Source organism: Nematolebias whitei, chromosome 23 (assembly GCF_014905685.2).
Source record: "Nematolebias whitei isolate Nwh7 chromosome 23, NemWhi1, whole genome shotgun sequence".
Taxonomy (NCBI): Eukaryota; Metazoa; Chordata; class Actinopteri; order Cyprinodontiformes; family Rivulidae; genus Nematolebias; species Nematolebias whitei.
Genome location: NC_056520.1, coordinates 2,924,742 through 2,945,710, shown reverse-complemented (window position 1 = coordinate 2,945,710; position 20,969 = coordinate 2,924,742). Strand labels below are relative to the sequence as shown.

At 41.9% G+C, this 20,969-nt stretch overlaps 1 protein-coding gene across 1 annotated transcript in view; it reads left to right on the top strand.

Annotated features, from left to right (window-relative positions):
* LOC119428835 (gamma-aminobutyric acid receptor subunit gamma-3) overlaps window positions 1-20,969 on the top strand; it is a 125,767-nt gene that overhangs the window by 69,223 nt on the left and 35,575 nt on the right. Inside the window, exon 5 of the mRNA XM_037696522.1 lies at window positions 14,954-15,091. Within this exon, the coding sequence (XP_037552450.1) occupies window positions 14,954-15,091 (138 nt within the window). The remainder of the gene's footprint in view (window positions 1-14,953; window positions 15,092-20,969) is intronic.

Here is a 20,969-nt window from a genome sequence, read left to right as displayed (position 1 = left end):
ATTTACTTGCATATTTAGCTACATCTACTAGCGTGTTTGGCTACATCTACTAGCATCTTTAGCTACACTTACTAGCATATTTAGCTACATCTACTAGCATGTTTAGCTACATCTACTAGCATATTTAGCTACATCTACTAGCATATTTAGCTACATCTACTAGCCTGTTTAGCTACATCTACTAGCATATTTAGTAACATCTATGTGCATATTTGGCTACATCAACTAGCATGTTTGGCTACATTTACTAGCATCTTTAGCTACACTTACTTGCATCTTAAGCTACATCTACTAGCATGTTTGGCTACATCTACTAGCATCTTTAACTACATCTACTAGCATGTTTGGCTACATCTACTAGCATCTTTAGCTACACCTACTTGCATATTTTGCTACATCTACTAGCATGTTTGGCTACATCTACTAGCATCTTTAACTACATCTACTAGCATGTTTGGCTACATCTATTAGCATCTTTAGCTACTTCTACTTGCATATTTAGCTACATCTACTAGCATGTTTGGCTTCATCTACTAGCATATTTAGCTACATCTACTTGCATCTTTAGCTACATCTACTTGCATATTTAGCTACATCTACTAGCATCTTTAGCTACACCTACTAGCATATTTAGCAATATCTAGTAGCATATTTGGCTACATCACTGTCTCAGTTGCTTCCGACAATGAAGTGATGAACAACCTGAAAAACATCCTGATGCATGCTCAGGAAACCTGAAAAACAATGAAGTGTATCATTATCTACACAGTAATGAGATTTGTCAAGTTATTTTTTTTTAAAGAGGTGGGACACAATCTTATTTACCTTAAATCAGACACAGACAAAGACTTAAAGTCCTCCATCACTGAACTTGGGTTAATTGCAGAGAAAATCATAAAACTGAAGATGAACAAATACTATAAAGCTGTGACCTCCATACACTTAAAATCAGACCTGATGTTCTCGTCACTGTTTTCAATCCTTCTGAGGATCCGGCGTCTCTTCTCCGGTGGTTTATTGTCGTCCAGACACAAAGTAGGATGCAGGTTTTCCTCCGTCGTTCGTTTGTCAACAAAGTGAAATGAGCTCCCAGACAGGGTTTTGGGTGGTGTCTTCAAGTTCACATTTTTCAGCCACATTCTTCTTAATTCCTCATTTGTAGGTAGGAGATGAAACTAAACCTCTTTTCAGAGGAACTCTTTGTTTTGGTCTGTTGTAGTCAGTGATTGAGTTTGGTCTGGCTATTTTAATAACCTTTACGCTTGTTAAATAAATGTAAACAAAACAAAAACTGAATGTAAATTACTTTCAAATAAAGCACGGTCCGTGCTCCACTACCATGGTTAACCAATGCTGACTGCTACTTCCTGTCTGACAGGAAGTAGTACCCAGAATCATTTAGACAGTAGAACCCCCATGAACAAAGTGGATGTTTTTTTTTTTTCTTCTTGAATATAGAAAAACTGCCCAAATTTTCAGAGTAGTGTTTTAAAACGGCTAAAAATTAATAAATTCTAAGCTTCTCAAGCGAAAGTTACTTCAAGTAGTTTTACACCTCGTCTGTTTTGCCTTGAACTTAAATCCACAACAAAGGTTTTGATAGTCTTGCGACGTTTTCACAATGATTTCCAAGCCTAAATGCTGTAAGATGCTTCTGAAGTGCTAAATAAAGCTGATAGTTCAAGAATCTTTATTATCCCCGAGGGGCAAATCGTTTCAGTCAGACACATAGAGCGTCCATACTAGACGAGACATCTAGACATTAAAGTAACGGTACAGAAATCATGAATGTTTGCCTGATCACTACAGGGATGAATGAGTTTTTCAGTCTGTTCGTGCTGGGCTGCAGATACCTGCGTCCAGATGGAAGCAGCCTGAGCTCATCATGGAGTGGTGATCAGGATCTGCCAGAATCAGCCTGGCCTTGTTCACTGACCTCGCCTTGTGGAGGTCAGTGAGGTTCTGTGGGGCTATGCTGCGATTTACTCTTGCAAATACACCTGGATTACTCTGTAATTAACCATTTCATCTGGTTAAATAAGGTTTAAAGAGCTGCAACTACTACTCCCTCATCAATCCATCAGATTTAATGTTTGCCAAACTTGGGTGGTTTGCTCGTATCCCTGCCAAAGAACCCCTTATCAAAAGAGCTGAACTTTGCTTTTCGTGTTCCTCAAATCAAAATTTTGAATGATTCTTTTTGGAAAAGTTGTTCTTACAGCTGCGTCTGTGCCAATTTAAACCTACCTGTGCACTATCCAAATAAATCACAATTTGCTGTGATATAACCATATTCAGGAACAAAATGCTACCGGATGCACCCACAGATCAGATCCCTGTTTTTGCCGCTCCTTATTGAACCTCCGCTCTGCGCTCGCTCCGGATAATCCATTAACGGCTTTCAAACATGTGTCCAATTTGTTCCCAGCGTGATGAAGCTTGATGATACTGAGCTGTCATTAGCGACTGTAAACAGCCTTCCGTTACGTCTTTGTTCTCCGTGAAAGGAGCTGCCGCCCGTCTATAGACGTCCCCGTCATGTGAATACACACACAGTATGTTCGGTAGCACTGGATTCTTATTTGGCGAAGCTAGAAAAATAAACACTTTTAAATTTAGTTTAGATTAAGGCTTTCAGCTCCCTGTTTAGATCTATGTCTTAGCTTGTTTCAGGATATTGAAACCCACGAAAGTTGGTTAAAAAACATCCAGAGCTTTTTATTTCATTCACGTCTTGTATTTGAGACTAGGGGTGGGCGATGTGGCTCAAATATAATATTGTGATATTTCAGAGCATTCTGACGATAACGATAAATTGACAAAAATTAACTTAACATGTTGCTTTGCAGTATTATATAAAAACTAACAAAACAATTCAATTCAATTCAAAAATACTTTATTAATCCCAGAGGGAAATTATTTGTTGTAACTCGTTATCCTCATTTCATTAAGAGATGTTATAGATACCGATGCTGTAGACAGGAAGGATCTCTTGTAAAGGTCCATCCCACAGTGGATCCTAAGAAACTGGCTGCAGATGCCGTCTGATCCGTCCACCCAGACTCTGCTGGCCTCTTGGTTCCCCCCGGGCTGTAGGACCACCCAAATGCCGGGCAAAACTCCTCCCAGAGCGATGGCCACTCCTCCCAGCAGTCTGCCGAGCTTCTCGTCACTGCGGACAGCCAACTGCAGGTGCTGAGGGACGATCCTGTCCTTCTGCTGTCACGAGCCGTGTTTCCTGCTAGTTCCAGGATCTCAGTGGTCAGGCACTTGAGCACATCTGGCAGGTAGATGAGAATGCGTCCACAGAACATCCTTTTCAACTCACTTGAGATTTGGGGCTGTAGTTGAGATATTATTTGAGCTTTTGAGATATTAATCAGCTGCTGTTGGTTGTAGAAAACTGCCTTGTTGCCATAGTTACGCATCATAACAAATGTCCAAAACTAAAAAAGTTTCAGTAAAAATCCTTCCAGCTGCACAGCATCTGATACCAGAGGAAACAAACATCCAAAAAATGTGATTTACATCCAGAAAAAGAGGAATTAAAGTTTCCAAAATCAAAATCTCAAAATCAAAGTAACAGAGCTGCTCCAACATGCAGCCACCTTGAGCGGCGCAATTCTAGAACAAGGGTGGCCATTCGGTCGTTGGGCGCGCTCGGTTCTGTTAACAAGGCGGTGTGCCCCGCTTGTATAATGGTAGGGGAACCACTGACGTATTTACGTCATGAAATTAGCATATCACAATATAATTTATTTTCCGGGGCAAGTTTTTTTTACTGGTATTGTCGTGAATGGTAGGATATGGCCCAGCCCTGTTTGAGACGGCTGCGCACAAGTCAAACGAATTTGGAAAATTTAAAGCTGCACTTCGTGTTTTTCATCTAAACGTATTCATTGTCCTCTGTCACGGGGAGGAGAGGACTTGGAAATGTCCTCCATCCATCCAGTGCGCCTCGAGTTGGATCACTTGAAAAATAAGCAACGTTCCAACTTCCATTTTGGTGTGCGGCTGCATCCAGGCATAAGGAAGGTCCCTTTGGAAAATTGTGTTGCCACATCAACATCCAAGATGGCCACCACCATATATATGAATAGCTTAAAAGTATAGTCTTCTTAAGCGGTCGGGGTGGCAAGTGGGGGAAAATGAATCTATGGAGGCAACGCCACCACTGGCCACTGCCTGGTTCCGCTATGGCGCCATCTACTCCCTAGAATTTGTCACTCTGTTGCCTCAGACAAGGGCATGTAAAAAAAAACCACCTATGTCTCTTTTTCTACACTACACAGAGTAACTCCATCCATTATCTTGACCTGCTTATTCCTTTTAGGGTCGCGGGGGTCACTGATGTCCCTATCCAGCTATCACTGTGCGAGAGGCAGGGGACACCCTGGACAGGTCTCCAGTCCATCACAGAGACACAAAGAACCATTCACACTCTCACCTAGGGACAATTTAGAGTTACCAATCAGCCTAACATGCATGTTTTTGGTCTGTGGGAAGAAACCGGAGAACCCGGAGAAAACCCACGCAGCACGAAGAGAACATGCAAACTCCATCTAGAAATGTCCCGGGCCAGGATTTGAACCAGCGACCTTCTCGCCAAGAGGCAGCATCTCTATCAACTGCATCACCATGCCGCACCCTCTTGAGTATCTTCCACCTAAAACATTAAGGTTTACTTACATTCCCTGTTTAGGTCCAGTCCAAAAAAACCCACTAATCTCCAAAAGTACAAACCTTCACTGATTAACACTCAGCGACGGGGACATCGGCGTAACGTTTATTCTCCAAAAGATCCATTTCTGTCTGATAATTGTACAGAGTCCTTGCGTAATGTTACTGTTGACAGATAATTCTTACTTGGATGTATTTTAATGCATTAGTAGCATTTGTCTTTTTTTAATTCCCAGTGTTGAAGTATTACGATACTGTTTTTGCCTCCGACATGTATCGTCTCTCAGGTATTAGGCTAATCCCAAGCCTCCCCCCATTATGGCTGAATTTAGTTTCCTTTATTGAAAAAGACCATTTTGATTCTGATGGATATTTTGATAGCCGCTCTATTCTTTCCCATTAATTTAATTTTGCTGGCAGATATATTCAGACATTACATGGCTGATCTGACACATCGGAAGATCTTTTCAATTATGGAATTGAAACTAATGACAGAGAAGCTTTTAAGCTATTGAAGGTTTAATTTAGTGTTAAGCACTATAAAATAGACTTGCTGATTTAAAACAAAACAGTAGGAACACTAAAAAAAAAACCTTTGCAAGCTTCACTTTTGTTTTGCAGACCATTCAATACACATTAACTCTTGAATTTTGTCATAGTTATCTTAGAAACATATTTACTTAATTATTTTGGGGTTTTATGAGTTCCTATGGGTTCTCTACTCTGATCCCCCACAGTGATTCTTGAACTTCCCCGTCTGTGCTGCTCTTTGGATGAACTAAATGTTTGTTGTTTTATTATCGAGAGCTGGCGTCTGTTTTAGTCACAGTAAGAGGCTTCAGGTTTTACTTTTCACCAACGCTTTTCTAACTTCTGCTCTGTGATAATCAACACTTTCTTGTAAAAATCACTTGAGAGCCTCAAATGACCGAGAATCTTCACCAGCGTATTTCAACAAGTAATATTGATATATTTTTTTGTTGTTGTTGTTGGTTATCAAGCCCTGTAGCTACAACAGCAAGAGGTTTTCCAGCGCTTCGGCCGCAATTATAAGATGAACGTCATCAGGAAACGAGATTTTGAACAACTGCCGCAGTTTCAGCCGGTCCGTGCGCCGGATGTCCCATTCAGTCCGGACCGGTAGTTTTTCCGTTTCGGTTAATTACGTTTAATGTGAACCTTTTTAATGCGGAGACGTAGCCACATACCAAAATGAAATATGGCACGTTGCTTATTTTTTGTTACCCATCAAAAATTTTAACATGTACTGTGATCCCTCATCTATCGTGGTTACGTTCCAGAGATCCCCGCAATAGGTGAAAATTTGCAAAGTAGCGGCATTATATTTATATTATTTATAAACCTTTCCCTCACTCCTACAAACATTTTCCACTCTTATTAATCTTTCCCTGTAATGAATTTAGTGGACGATCTGAAAATTCAACCAGACACAGAGCTTGTTGACAAGACTGGTGGGAGTCAGCATACGTCTGGAAACCTACTGGAGAGTCTGGGGAGGAAGAGTTAATGTCTATGGAAGGACTGGGAGCTTGAACAGAGTTCATTGGAATAAAAAACAAACCAACCTTCTTTTAGAGCTCAGATCGGGGCACATGAACCAGCGGTTAAACTAACTTCCCCAGGTAGAGGATTGTTGCGAATGCAGAGAGTAGTGACGTCACCGTGAGAGCAGAGTCCTGAGTGGGTTGTTGTTTAGTTTGGATCCGTCCAGAACTCAGTGGGTTAGTCGGCGAACAGGCAAGGGTCATGCACAAGGAGACGGACAATACTCGGAGGTCGGGGCACTGAAAAAAGGTCATTGACCAGAAATCAGAATCTTGGCAGGTGTCCGACAGGGTCAAGGCAAAGACGGGAAAAGCCAGGGCACAGACACTTGGTCAGGATGAGGGGATCAATCAAGAGCATGAGACATTGCTGGACATTTACTTACACACAAGGCGTTCAATAATCTGGCGACGTCTACAGAACAGGGGCGCTTAAATGCAAACCGACACCAGGTGAGAAGAATTATGCTCATCATAGAAGAGCAGATGGGCATGGTGAACAGGCGGGCAGGAATCATGACATTCCCCCTCTCTTATAAATACGTAATATGCTCTGAAACACTTTGGCGATGAAAATGATTAGATGAATGGACAGTATTGTGTAGCATGTAGAGTACACACAATATACAGAACCAAGTTTAAATAACCTGTGATTCAGTGAAGCCGCAAGAAGTGAACCGCAATATAGCGAGAGATCACTGTATACACACAGGCGCTGGTCATAAAATGAGAATATCATGAAAAAGTTGATTTATTTCAGTAATTCCATTCAAAAAGTGAAACTTGTATATTATATTCATTCAACCTTTATTTTATTTTTGTTAAGAACATGGATACCCTGGCCCTTAAACCAGATACTGGTAGTTCTGGCACTGTGTACAGGTGCCAAGTCCTGTTGGAAAATGAAATCTGCATCTCCATAAAGTTGGTCAGCAACAGGAAGCAGGAAGTCTAAAACTTCCTGGTAGATGCTGCGTTGACCTTGGACCTCAGAAAACACAGTGGACCAACACCAGCAGATGACATGGCCCCAAACCATCACTGACTGTGGAAACTTGACACTGGACCTCAAGCAACGTGGATTCTGTGCCTCTCCTCTCTTCCTTCAGACTCTGAAACCTTGATTCCCAAAGAAAATGCAAAATGTACTTTCATCAGAGAACATAACTTTGGACCACTCAGCAGCAGTCCCAGGAGAGACACTTCTGACGCTGCCTCTTGTTCAAGAGTGGCTTGACACAAGGTATGCGACAACAGAAACCCTTGTCTTGCATATGTCTGTGCGTGGTGGTTCGTGAAGCACTGACTCCCCAGCTGCAGTCCACTCTTTGTGAATCTACCCCACATTTTGGAATGGGTTTTGTCAACAATCCTGTCCAGGGTGCGTTTATCCTTATTGCTTGTACACTTTTCCTTCCCTATTAATGTGCTTGGACACAGAGCTCTGTGAACAGCCAGCCTCTTTAGCAATGACCTCATGTGTCTTGCCCTCCTTGTGCAAGGTGTCAATGGTCGTCTTTTGGACAACCGTCAAGTCAGCAGTCTTCCCCATGATTGTGTAGCTACAGAACTAGACTGAGACTGTTTAAAGGCCTTTGCAGGATTAGAGTGTGGCACCAGGTGTATTCAATGTTGAACCTTTTCACAATATTCCAATTTTCTGAGATACTGAATTTGGGGTTTTCATTAGTTGTCAGTTGGGGAGTGGTGGCGCAGAGGTTAGAGAAGGTGGGCCTGTGATCGGAAGATCGCCGGTTCAAGCCCCAGTACCAACATCACAAATGTGGGTGGTGTAGGTGAAGCACCCACACCTGCCCCCACCCTCATTCTTCCCACTCTGGGCCCCTGAGCAAGGCCCTTAACCCCCACCATGTGCTCCCTAAACAGGTCTCTCTTGAAAATGAGTTCTCGTGGCTCAATGAGACTACCTGTATAAATAAAGGGTAAATGGAAAAAAAAAAAAAACTAGTTGTCAGATTTAATCGTTACTTTTTTGTTGTTGTTGAAAACTGTGCGTAAGTGGTGGTAAAGTAATTTCTTCGAGAGCTAAGTAGCGAAGCTACAAGCTAACCACGTCCGGCTTGCCGTAGTGTTGCCGTATTCAGACGCATACGCAAAAAGCTGTGTTCTGTCGAAAGGTTTTTTTTTTTCCGTCGAAAGTTAAAGTAAGCGTTGGTCAGCTTTAGAGGAACCTGCTCTCTGATCTGTGAAAAGAACGCTGTTTTGTGATTTTTACCGCAAGACCTTTTGGTCAAAGCCACAGACGAAACTGGTCGCCATTTTGTGTCAGCTCTCCATTAAAGCGGAAGGAGTCGCCCACTAGAGGGTTGGAGGGTGAAGTGTTTCAGTGTAAAATGTTGCTCTGTTGCTGTTCATTTCTTAAGTGAGAGGACTGGAAACTGTTGAGAGTTAACAACATATTATTTTGTTTGAAACATGGCTAAAACTACATTTGATGTCTTTTGCACTGTTTTGCACTACAAGAAAGAAGTCTATTACTTGATTTGTTTTTTTATTTAAAAACTCTCTGGACCTAGTAGTGGAATTTTCTTAACTGAGATTATTTTGTGGTATAGCAGTTTTGAAAATAAATTTTGACAAAAGGACACCTTATGCTTTTTTTTTTCCCATTCCTATTGCAAGTTTTATACCAAAAACATATCGTGATATGTATCGTTATCGCCACCCTTCACAATACATATCGTGATATGAATTTTATGCCATATCGCACATCCCTACAAGGAACCTTTCCTATGCCTGGATGTAGCCACTCAACAAAATGGAAGTGGGCACCTCACTTGTTTTTCAAGCTGTCATGCTCACAATATTCACGGACAGACGGACGGTATTTCCAATTTCCCTTTTTTGCTTCTTGACAGGGGACAATGATTGAAATGAGGTAACGTGATCCCCACCCTACAGGCAGAAGTAAGATTTAATTTTAGGGTTTATAGAGTCGTAGAGGAAACTCACAAGGGAATCCTGCTCCTGATCACCCAAAACTGGACTAAGGACTGGACTTTAAGAGGCTGGAAAGCACCAGTGGAGAAACTGGGAACAATGCAATGAATCTGCTTAATGTTGAGGAGTCTCTCTGAAACTGAAGGCCTCACATTGAGGATTGAAACCTCCATTTAACACATGTCAGCAGGGCGGTTTATGGCAGGTCTGCCACCAGACTGTCACTTTTATTTTGTGCTTCTTCATAGCTTTCTGGTTTGATTTGAAAACGCGTCGGTGTGAAGAGAAAAAGGGAACGACTTCTGAATGCTTCCAGTTTTATCCATTCAGACCCGAGGCACTTACTAAACACGGGAAATTAAATACGTGGCACTAGTTCTTCCTGAGTTAAATATACCCCCAATAGAAGCTCACACTGAATATAAACTGTTGCTGATCCTCATTACTGTTCAAAACAAACATATTTTCCTTTCCTTCATGGTTATTTATAACAAAATTGCTTTTTTTTTTTTTTTGTGATATGATATAAATTCTGTAGGACAATGAAATTAGCCGAGCACCCTTGTTTTCTTCTGTCGTGTGAATATTGCAGAGATAAATAGATCAGCATGCATGATTATTGAAGGCTTGATGGAAAATTGGAAACAATGACTTGTGTTGTTTCCAAAATGTATGCAGCCAAATGATTCAGATTTCTCATTTCTGGTACAAAACAGACCGACACCCCTCGTCGTTTTTATTTGGAGAACAGAAAAAAAGCCCAGGCCTCAGTAGGGTGTGATTTATAACATCATGAAAGAACATGTTGCTTCAGGGGGCTTTTAAACGTATGAAATGTCTTGTAGCTTCAAAAATACACCGGTAACACAATGAGCACACTGTCTGCAGTGCGGATAATTGGACAAACACACGAAAAGAAAAATGATGGCAATAATATTTGCCAACTTTATTGGTTTTACCAAAGAAAATAAAAGCTCTGTTGTGTTTTTGCGATTGCGCCACTTGGTTATAGATGGTGTCTCGATGAAACTTATTTACATAATTAGTTTCGTTGCCACAACAAACCAGGAACGCTCAGATTTCAACCTAATTTTTGTAAGTTACTTTACCTTTTGCTTTTTTTAAGTGCAGTTTTAGCTTTCACAGATGTGTAATTTTCAAAACGTCTACTGATGTCCCCAAGCAAAGATTTGCATATACAAGTGTGTGTTTTAAGACTTTTCAAAGCTATTGAGAATAACCATTCAATGGAAAAGTACTGACGTAAATCAGGTTTGTGTAAGAGTGTGTAAATTGGCACAACTCCCAGCCTCTTCCTGGTTATATCCTAGCAGTTATGAACTGGACTGAGACTGTTGGAGACTAGTTGGCAACTTAAAATGGCTTAGCATGGGCACGTTTAAAAAAAAAGACCTATTGATTTGCAGATCAATCAACCTTTATTTATACAGGTAAATCCCATTGAGCCTCGAGGACTCATTTACAAGAGAGACCTGATTTCAACAACGAAAGATGACAACAAGGGACAACAGCAACAACAATAAACAATTATAAAAAGTCATACTACAGGTTTTTATTTTATTTTTTTTAATTTTTTTTAACAAATAGGATGGCTAAAAAGAAAAGGTAACAAAAAAAAAGAAAAGAAAAAAAAAGAAACAGCTAGATTCTAAGGCGAATGTAGAAAACTAAAAACAGGAACATGTCTGCATTGGTCCCTGCCAGGAGTCCAACAGATTCTTGAAGCCACTTAGAGAGGTCAAGGTCGAGAGCTTCAGATCTTTTTACAAGATATTCCAGGAAACAGGAGCGGAGTAGGAGAAGGTCCTTTTGTCTAGTTCAGTCCTCACTGAGGGAACACTGCAGGTAATGATGTCCTGAGAGCGCACGCTGTAGCTGCACTCATGCAGAGACATGTAGGAGGAGATGTATGAAGGCAGCAGACCAAGAAGTGATTTAAAGATGAAGATGTACCAGTGGGAGAGTCTGTGTGAAGTTAATGGTGACCAGTTAACCAGTGAATACAGGGTGCAGTGGTGGGTACGATAATCACAGCCAGTTATGAATCTTAGTGCACCATGATAGACAGCATCCAACATCTGCAGCATCCAACATCTGCAGCATCCAACATCTGCAGGGTTCTTGTAGGAGCGTTCATGTAAATAATGTCACCGTGATCAATTGAGGGAAGGAAAGTCACAGATACAAGGTGTTTCCTAACATTCAGGGTTAGACAGGATCCGTTTCTGAAAAAGAAACCCAGTTTAACTTTCAGTTTCTTTATCAAGTTTTCCACATGGAGCTTAAAAGAGAGATGTGAGTCGACCAAGATACACAAATATTTATAGGAATCAACAAACTCAATGGGGACACCATTTGAGGATAAAATGGGAGGAAGAACTGCTGGTACCAACTTCCTGTTTGGAAAAAGCATCCCTTTGGTTTTGTCGGCATTTAGGACAAGTTTGAGGCGGAACAAATCAGTCTGGATGATGTTGAATGCAGATTTCAAAAGCTGGAAAGCCTTAGCAACAGTTTTAGCTCGACAATAAACAACTGTGTCATCAGCATAGAAATGTATGGATGCATTAGGGATGTTTTTACCTACATTATGTATGTAGATTGTAAAGAGGGTGGGTCCTAAGACTGAGCCTTGTGGTACACCATTGTTGACTGTTAAATAACTGGAGGAAGTACCATTATGTTGAACACATTGCCTCCGGTCTGAAAGATAGTTAGAGAACCAACCAATGGTGTGTTCTGAGAAACCAATTTCTGAGAGTTTATGACACAAGATGTTCTGATCCACAGTGTCAAAAGCTTTAGACAGGTCTAAGAAAAGGGCAGCACAATAATCCTTAGTGGATTATTAGTGGATTATAGCAGTTGGCTTGCAAATCTGTATTCTAGGCTGCGCACATTATTTTGTCTCTTCCGCCCACATCGTACCCAAACGTGCTATACAAGTACAGTCCATTTACACTTAGAAATAAGGACAGTCAAGATTTGGACCACTTTTAAAAATCATTATTTATAATTGGAATGGTCTTAGAAGAGGGCCCATGCAGGAGGCTCTAGTGCTCCAGAATCTACGAAAGCTAAAGTGGGACCAGTTCGAAACACTGGCACCAACTCCAACGTGTTGAATGTGTGACTTGTGTGAGGTAATCAAAAAACCCTTGCATGCGTTGCAAGACTTCTTACGAAAGTCGGCTAGTCTCCACCAGTGACAGCACAGAGAGGTGCTGGTTTTACCACCAAAGTGGCCTTCAGGGGAAGTCGTAGCTCGTCTACTACGAGCAGCGTTTGGTTAAGGGAACAAAAACAATCTTATTTAAAAGACATTTGCTTCAATTATAAAAATGCCACCGTAACAATACATAGGCTGTTTAGGTAAAAAAAAAAAAAAGTTTATGTCACACGAATGTTGTCATGTTGATTAAACTGCATTGCATTCTGGGTATATAACAGACTGGTTGCTCCGACGCGACCTCAACCCAGCTTGAACATTAACTTTTGGCAATGTCTGACGTTCAGTCCTTTAATTTGCACCAGAGTGCATTGGCAGAGAGGAGAATGGAGAAATGACGAAGACTGAACAGATGAAGAGGAGTTGGGCCGAAGAGACGTTGATTCATTCAACCTTTATTTATAAAGATAAATCACATTGAGACTCATTTACAAGTGAGAGCTGTTTTGATGAGAGAGACGATGCTGCAGAGAGCTTCGCTTTCTGTCACAAGCTGTTCACAACGATCAAGTCATATTCACATATAATACAAAGATTTAAAGATACCTTTTGTCATTCCATCCATCCAAATCTGCAGCTTGTCCTAGTTTGGGTCATTGGGTCACGTTAGCGTCAGGACTGATGGAAAATACAACTTTATTATCATACATTATAACATTTTAGCCTTGACTTATTGTGTTTTAGCATCTACCCCAACCTGCATAGATCATCACCCCAGAAGGCATTGATTCAGTAAAATAAGGCAACATTCCTAAACGTACAATTCTGTAAGTATTTAGGGGTTTTCCTGTCACAACCACTTCTAGTAGAATAGGGAAACATTGAGGCCAATATGTGAAAGTAATGATCCCTTTACAAACATACCTGCAAACTTGTCGCTTTTAGGCGAAAATCGCCAATTTCAATCAAAAGTATGTCCTTTACGTGAATCATCTAGATCCAAAGATTTTTTCCGTGGGGGATGGGGTGTGGTCAGAGGCGTGATAGCATAATTTTCCATTTGACCGGACTTGTCGCGCTAAGCTAGCGCAACTTACATTGCGCTAGCTAGCTCGCAACAAAGCTAGCGCTAGCTCGTGAACGGTAAGCCAGAGCACTTGCATAGCGCTAGCTTAGTGCTACATAAACGCCGGCAGTTGTTGACCTCGTGGTGGATGGTTAGGATGCGTGAGAGAAACAAAGCACTATATCTGTAGCATCTTAGCTAGCATGTCTGTATTGTGCGCCTCTAGCTTAGTGCTACGTCGACGTTTGAACAATGTGTCTGCCACATACACCGAGACTTTACCCTAAGATTTGAAAAGTCCAGCTGATGGTGTCGTAGAGAATATCTTGGAAGGAGAAAGAAGCCAAGTAACAAAAGATTTCTGTAAAGTTAAACTGGTAAAATCAGTGTTTGGGAAAGGAACAGTGGAAAGGGAAACAATGGGAGAAGGGAGATGGATGTTATTCCAAGTGGAATGGGGAGAAAAGGGGAATAAACGTTATAAAGTGGTAGAAAGTGTGGTGGCACCAAGGTAGGAAGGAACCTGTAAATAATTTTGTTTTAATAAATACTTGCAGGTTGACAAAACTAGCTTTTTTTTTTGTTTGTGTCACTATTGCTTGGCACTAGGGATGGGGCCGATCCGATCCAGTATCTGTATCGGCCTCCGATACCAGCGTAATTTACGCATCGGAGTTTTCCGATCCATGATGCATGTTGGCTTCAAACTATGGAATGGATTTCCTGAACGGAGACGTGTCTCATGAGCCCAGAGTAATAAGACCCGCCTCACATTCAGGAAATCCATTCCATAGTTTGCAGCAGCTACAACGTGAGGACTGAGTTAGCAGCACTGTGGCTAACAGCTAACAAACTTTTCATCTAAACATGTCCGTTGTGTGGAAGTATTTTACTCTAGAAACACCATAAAACAAGACAGCAACGTGCAATGTCTGCAGAGCCATAGCGCCACATTAAACCGCAGTAAAGTTAGTTTTACGATGGACATTCGAGCTCCGTGGCTTCAGCGGGGCGCTGCTCTTGCTCAACCCGAAACAGGCGACTCGACCCCGGCCATATTTGTACAAATTGTACTTGAGGAGATTATTACAGCCTCATATAAAATCAATGATGATCATGATATCGGAACTGGATCGGTATCGGGCGATATTTGGATTTAGGTATCGAGATCGGATCGGAAGTTAAAAAATGTGGATCGGTGCATCCCTACTTGGCGCAGTAATTGTGTTGTGCAGGCTGCATGATGTCACGTCATTTTTTAAATTTTTTTTTATGAGTAGGCTCGTCACTAAATCAGAAAAATGTAAGACGCCCCCTTAAATTCACAGACGCCCCATACACACAGTACATTTGCAGGTATGTACAGAAAAGTTGAGATATTTGAAGTTTGAACGTTTTGTAGCTATGTTAAGGGTTTAAAGAATATCTTACCTGTTGTAGGTAACTGTTTTTTTCTGACTGGGCTGACGAGCTGCTCCGTGTGCGTTCCAGATGGCTATCCGCGAGACGAGATCTTGTACAAATGGAAGAGGAACTCCGTGGAGACTTCGGACCAGAAGTACTGGAGGCTTTACCAGTTTGACTTCATGGGGCTGAGAAACACGACGGACGTGCTCACAACCACAGCGGGTAAGTCGAGCGCCAACAGCTCTGCAGCCTTTCTCCAAATACTTAAACAGTTTAACCGTTGCGTTCTCACGGCGCGATGGAAAGAAATCAAACGTTCTCTGAGGAGCGGCGTCGCGCTCCAACTCTTCGTTTCGCCCCTCGACCTGCTCAAGTGAACGTTAGCAATGTGCCTGTAAATGTAATCGTATCACCACAATCTCAAAGCTCACAAGTATCCCCCTGGAGAGTCGGGGCAAATAGGTTTCTACTGACGTTTATCACCAGGATTAAAGATTAAAACGGAAGTTTAATTATTCACTTGTCTCTCGTTGCTTCCAGCGCTCTCATTAGGAGGTGGCACATGCCGGGGAAGATGTTGTCCCTCCTGCAGGTGCTTGTTGTTTATAACACAACGTGTTTATTCGTTTTTAAATCTTTAGCGTAACCTTCAGAATGCAGGGTTGGTGGAGGAGGAGATGGAGCGCCTGTTGACCTCGTTTAGGAGTTGCGTAATACGGTCTTGTGTTCTTGGAGAGGCGCGCTCCGATTTGCATAACGTGACCCGATTCAGCTTTCCAACAGCTGGAACCTTTCTTCATGAATATTCCAGGATCAGCATGAATAAGGGTCGGATAACAAAGAGTGGCATTTAATTTGTAAATGAGCTGGGAATTAATAAGTTCTGTAACTTCTTGTTTTGCTGAATTTTGAATTTTCTTTGTACATTTCAATACGTTTTGCACCAAACGCCACTTTTCTTGGGGAAACCCCAGAAAGTTCACCCTCTTTCAGCTTTAAGAGTTTTATGTATAAGGATATAAACAAAAATATGATTGTTGGGACCTCAAGTGAACAAAATGCACAATGATGTCATAAAATAGAAAAAGGAAAAACTGTTGAAAGCTAAATCGACTCTCGCTGCTGATCTGTATTTGTAACATATATTATGCTAATGAAAAGGTAAAGTGGATAGATGTAAAAATTTAAAAAACTCATCAATGTCATCAATCAACTGGTTCATTATTTCCATAAACACAAAATCTTTCAATAGACAGATTTCCCAAATTATCCAGACTAGATCCAAATGCTGTTCACATGATACCAAGACAAGGGCAGTAGTCCGGTTAAGTTCACGGGGTTTAAACAGGTCAACTGGTCAATAAAGACTAAATAAGTCTTTGGGGGTCATGGGTGTGGAGGAAGCAGGCTACAGCATCTCCTACTACACAACACAGATCCGGTTCAGGCTCCGGGTTCTTTGGGCCTGAAGCCTAGTGGTAGCTCGTCATCACAGGAAACCTGGCGTGTACAACAGAATCATGTTAACATCATTTTCTAGTATTACTATAAAAATCAATATCAATACCATAAATAGTTTTATAAATACATGGGATTAATATATTGATGATCTACCTTCAAATTCAAAAATACTTTATTAATCCCAGAGGGAAATTAAGTGTTGTCGTAGCTCATCATCCTGGTTTCATTCAAGAGTTGTTATAGAAGCTGATAGCTGTGGACAAGAAGGAGCTCCTGCAGCGAAGTCGAAGAATCTGGTCACAGATACCAATCCGTACACCCAGATCCAGTGGGCCTCTCGGCCCTCCTGAGCAGCAGGACTGCCCGAATCCTGGGCAGAATCCCTCCCGGAGCGATGGTCACTCCTCCCAGCAGTCTGCCGAGCTCCTCGTCACCGCGGACAGACAGCTGAAGGTGCAGGGGGATGATCCCAGTCCTCCTGTTGTCACGAGCAGAATTTTCCACCAGCTCCAGGATCTCGGCAGTCAGGTTCTCCAGCAAACGAGAAGGGGCTCAGAGCGGATCCTTGATGCACTCCCACCTCCACCTTGAAGCTAACTGTCACTTCTACAGCACATCTCACCACTGTCCTCATACATGTCCTGTACCAGTCTAACATACTTTCTAGAGTCTTTCATAGGTTTTAGAATCCAATGTTTGGTCTAGACCAATCCCAAACTTTCAAGAAAAGAGTCAAAGTCCAGAACCTGAGCCTGATTTAAAGGCCGCGGTAAGCCAATGTGAGATATGGTCCGCTTGGACTGAAGGAGGGCAGATTCTGTTTTACTCCCGACTGTTTCTACCAAATAAAAAAGTAATTTTCCTTTCAGATCACAAAAAGAAGCAGTGACTTGATGAGCTCGTTAACAGGAACAAACAGTTTTATAAATCTGACATTTTCCTGGACTCCCGCCGTATCGTCAAAACTCAGCCAATTTTCTGCTGAGATGCTCCAAAGTACCAACAAACCTACACATACTTCATGCTGCTCAAGGAAATTGGCCATTTTCACTTCCGTTAAAAAAAAAAAATAAAATCTTGCCTCTTCCCGTTTCACTCGACGGCTCTATCTGCTCACATGACGGTTAGATCCTCGGCTACAAACACCGATGGTTAATTTACATCGTGACGAACGTCAGAAGTGTCGCTCCTCGCCCGGCATCTCCTCTTGCTCACCGTTCCCCACAAACACACGAGCTGTTTTTAATGAGGACAGAGTGGACGGCGTCCCCGACCGCTGCGCCACCAGGGACCCCCCCCCCCCCAGTTGCAAATCCATGGTCATTATCGATCCAGCATTTGTCAAAATAACAGCGATCAAAATGTCAAAAAGACAGTCCAGTTTACTTTAATAAAAAAATGGATGGATGGTGCAACAACCGAGAATTGAAGCCTTCAGGTGCTTCAAACGGTGCCACGAGACTGGAGCAAGAGCAACAACCAGGACTGAACTCAGGCTGAAATATAAACATCGGAGATGAGTTCAGCTCAGAACCGTGAAGTGAGGGGAGGGAGGAGAGGGGGGTTTCGTACATTTAATAGAATCGCAGCTGCTCCATTCACACACAACCTGCTGTTCTTCTCCAAAATAGTACTTTTACTAAGTGTCTACAAAATGTAGGTGAATGTTGATGTATGACAACCTGTTAAAATACACCAAAATGCAGGAAATGGCATCTCTGTTGTTCAAAATTTTCTGTGAGAGGATCCACGGACCCCCCCTACCCCCAGCCTGTCCGCTGTTCCATCATCAATCAGTTTACAAATTAAGCCCAGGACATGAGGCTTCAAGTTTTCAGGTTTATTTATAGAGCACATTTAAAACGGACACTGTTATCAAAGTGCTTAGCAATAACATCAATGGGAGTAAAATTAATGAAAAAAAATACCACATACTATTGATAATACTGAAGAATTAATATAAAGCGTTTAAAACAAACGAACACGGAACAAAAAAAACCACTAAATCAACTCGCACTGTGTGAAATGATTGTGAGTTTCAGTAAATCAAAGGACACTAAACCAAACGAATTCCTGTTATCAACCCTATCGATTACCACTTTTAAAAGGCAAGCGTCTGCATCCTATGGTTGTAGACCACACGCAGTTCTTTGCTTCCAGTTCATTTATAGCTTTGACCAAAATTAGCATGAACAAAATAACATTTCAGTTTATTTATATAGCGCCAATTCACAACATACTCCTCATGTACCTTCATGTACCTCAGGGCACTTTACAGAACCATTCTTAGTGTAAACTTCCAATTGGTAAAAGTTATCTTTCTGAGGAAGCTAATGGTTTGCATCGGATTTCCACTTCATCACAATCGCTCATCCATAGCAACGCATAGGCGACAGTGGAAAGGAACAACTCTCTTTTAACAGGAAGAAAGCTCCAGCAGAACCAGTCTCAGGATAGGCAGTCATCTGGCTCGACTGGTTGGGGTTAGAGAGGTCAGGAAAGAGACCCCGACAATAAAATGGCTGGTCCAGGTGTAGTTCCTATGGTCCAGGTTTAGTTTCTATGTGGAGAAATACAAAGAAAAACATGTTAATGATGGAAATGAATACAAACATGGATAATAGAGCAAGTAAAGACAGCAGCCGTGTGAAGACATGTGGTCAGTTTCGCCTATAGCAGCATAATTAAAGGATAGCTCAAAAAAACAAGCTAATTGTAACTATAGGATTTACCAAAAAGAAAAATCTTACGCCTAATCTTAAAAGCAAAGTGTCAGCCTCACAGACAGAAACTGGAAGTTGGTTCCACAAGAGAGAAGCTCCCAGTTTGCATTTATAAACTCTAGGAGCCACGAGTAAACCTGCAGTTTGAGAACAGTGCTTCTTTAAGAAAATATGAAACGATAAAATATTTAATGTAAGTTGTAACTTCGATATTTCTATATATTATCATAATAAATATTAGTTTTAGCAGTTTTGCTTTGAATAAACTCTGACAGAATAATGGCAAAAGCACAAGGTCCAAATTATTTTCATCAAAATGGGAAATGACGAAAATGTGCTACATATGAAACCTTAAAATAAGTAATTCTGACAAGATTTACATAAAACCCTAAATGAAAGATTCTGCTTTTATTAGGAGACTCATGAAGTCAAACATCTAATAAAGTGGTCTTTATTAGATGTCGGCAACAAAATCGTCTCTCTGCTGTGAAAGAAGTCGGTTTTCTCCCCCAACATTCTCCCACTGAATTATTAAAAACTTTCTTACTGTAAAGCTTTACACAAATTATACCTACAAAAGTGCAGAAAACATTCAAACTGGGAGTGGGAATGACTGAGCAGTCAGAATAACAAACCTTTCAGATGGCTTGTCCCGAGCTCATTACGGGAACAGCTTCTCCTCGCAGCTCCCAAACAGCATGAAGATCCCGGAGTGTGGCGTGGCAGTCAGTAGACGAGTGCGCGACGTGGCCTAATAAGTGTTGAAGAAGAAGTGTGCAAACAGAGGGGCTGCTGCTGTCCAAACAGAACGCAAACGGAGACGCTCTAACGCACGCTGAGAGCGCAGGAATCACCGCCCTGCAGCCACAGAGACGCCATCTGCTAATGATACGTTTCTGCTGACTCTGTTGATCTTAGCAAACACAAGCGTTACATTTTCACCAGCTGTCAAATTAAACGTCCTGTGACGTGCTCAAGAGCCGTTTGCTGAACTGAGATGGGAAACCGAACGCCCCACTCTTCAATAAACAGTTCTATTTTACGTCGGGGTTCCAGTTCGAAACAAAAAAAACTTTGTTGTCAACGTATCCAAGCTACTTTATATTGGAAACATTCAATCTGTGCCAATTAACGCTTTGCTGTTCGTTTCAAACACGTTCCACAATTTCCTGTTAACGTTTTAAGCTCACGATCAAAGTTCATTAGTGACAGACGCCGGAAAATAATAAAAATGTCTCTTTGGATTCAAGCGACGCGTTCAGGTACTAGTTTACTTGCCTTTGCAGGGCGCCATAATGTTGTGTAATTTTTGTGGGGGCGGGGAGTGGAGGCGACGGAGACACGTCTGTGTTGAGCACCGTTTGTACCGAGCGAGGGGAGTGGGGAGACACGGCTCAGCGTGAGGGAAACGCGTACTTTATCTAGCATGTCTGTATTGTACGCAGCTAGCTTAGCACTAGTTGGCTAGTGCTAGCCAACAACCGCGCTAGCTGACAACTGCAGTTGACAACCGAGTTATAGTGGGGGGGGGGGGGGCAGTTCAGTAGGCAGGGCGCTCGGTTCTGTTGACACCCTGTTTGTATAATGGTAGGGAAAACACTGGTCTAGGTTACTTGGCAGGGCGTTCATCTCTTCCGCGACTTTTGTCGTGGGGGTGGAGACTGCTCAGTGTGAGAGAAAAAGAGCGTTACGCGTCTATTGCACGTGGCTAGCTTAGCGCCATGTCAGTGCTGATAGTTTTCGATTGGGGGCAAGGAGGGGCAGTAGACGCCCTGCTTGTATAATGGTTGGGGAAACACTGCCTTAGGTTACTTGGCAGGGCGCTCATCTCTTCCGTGACTTTTGTTGTGGGAGTGGAGAATGCTCAGTGTGAGAGAAAAAGAGCGCTACGCGTCTATTGCACGTGGCTAGCTTAG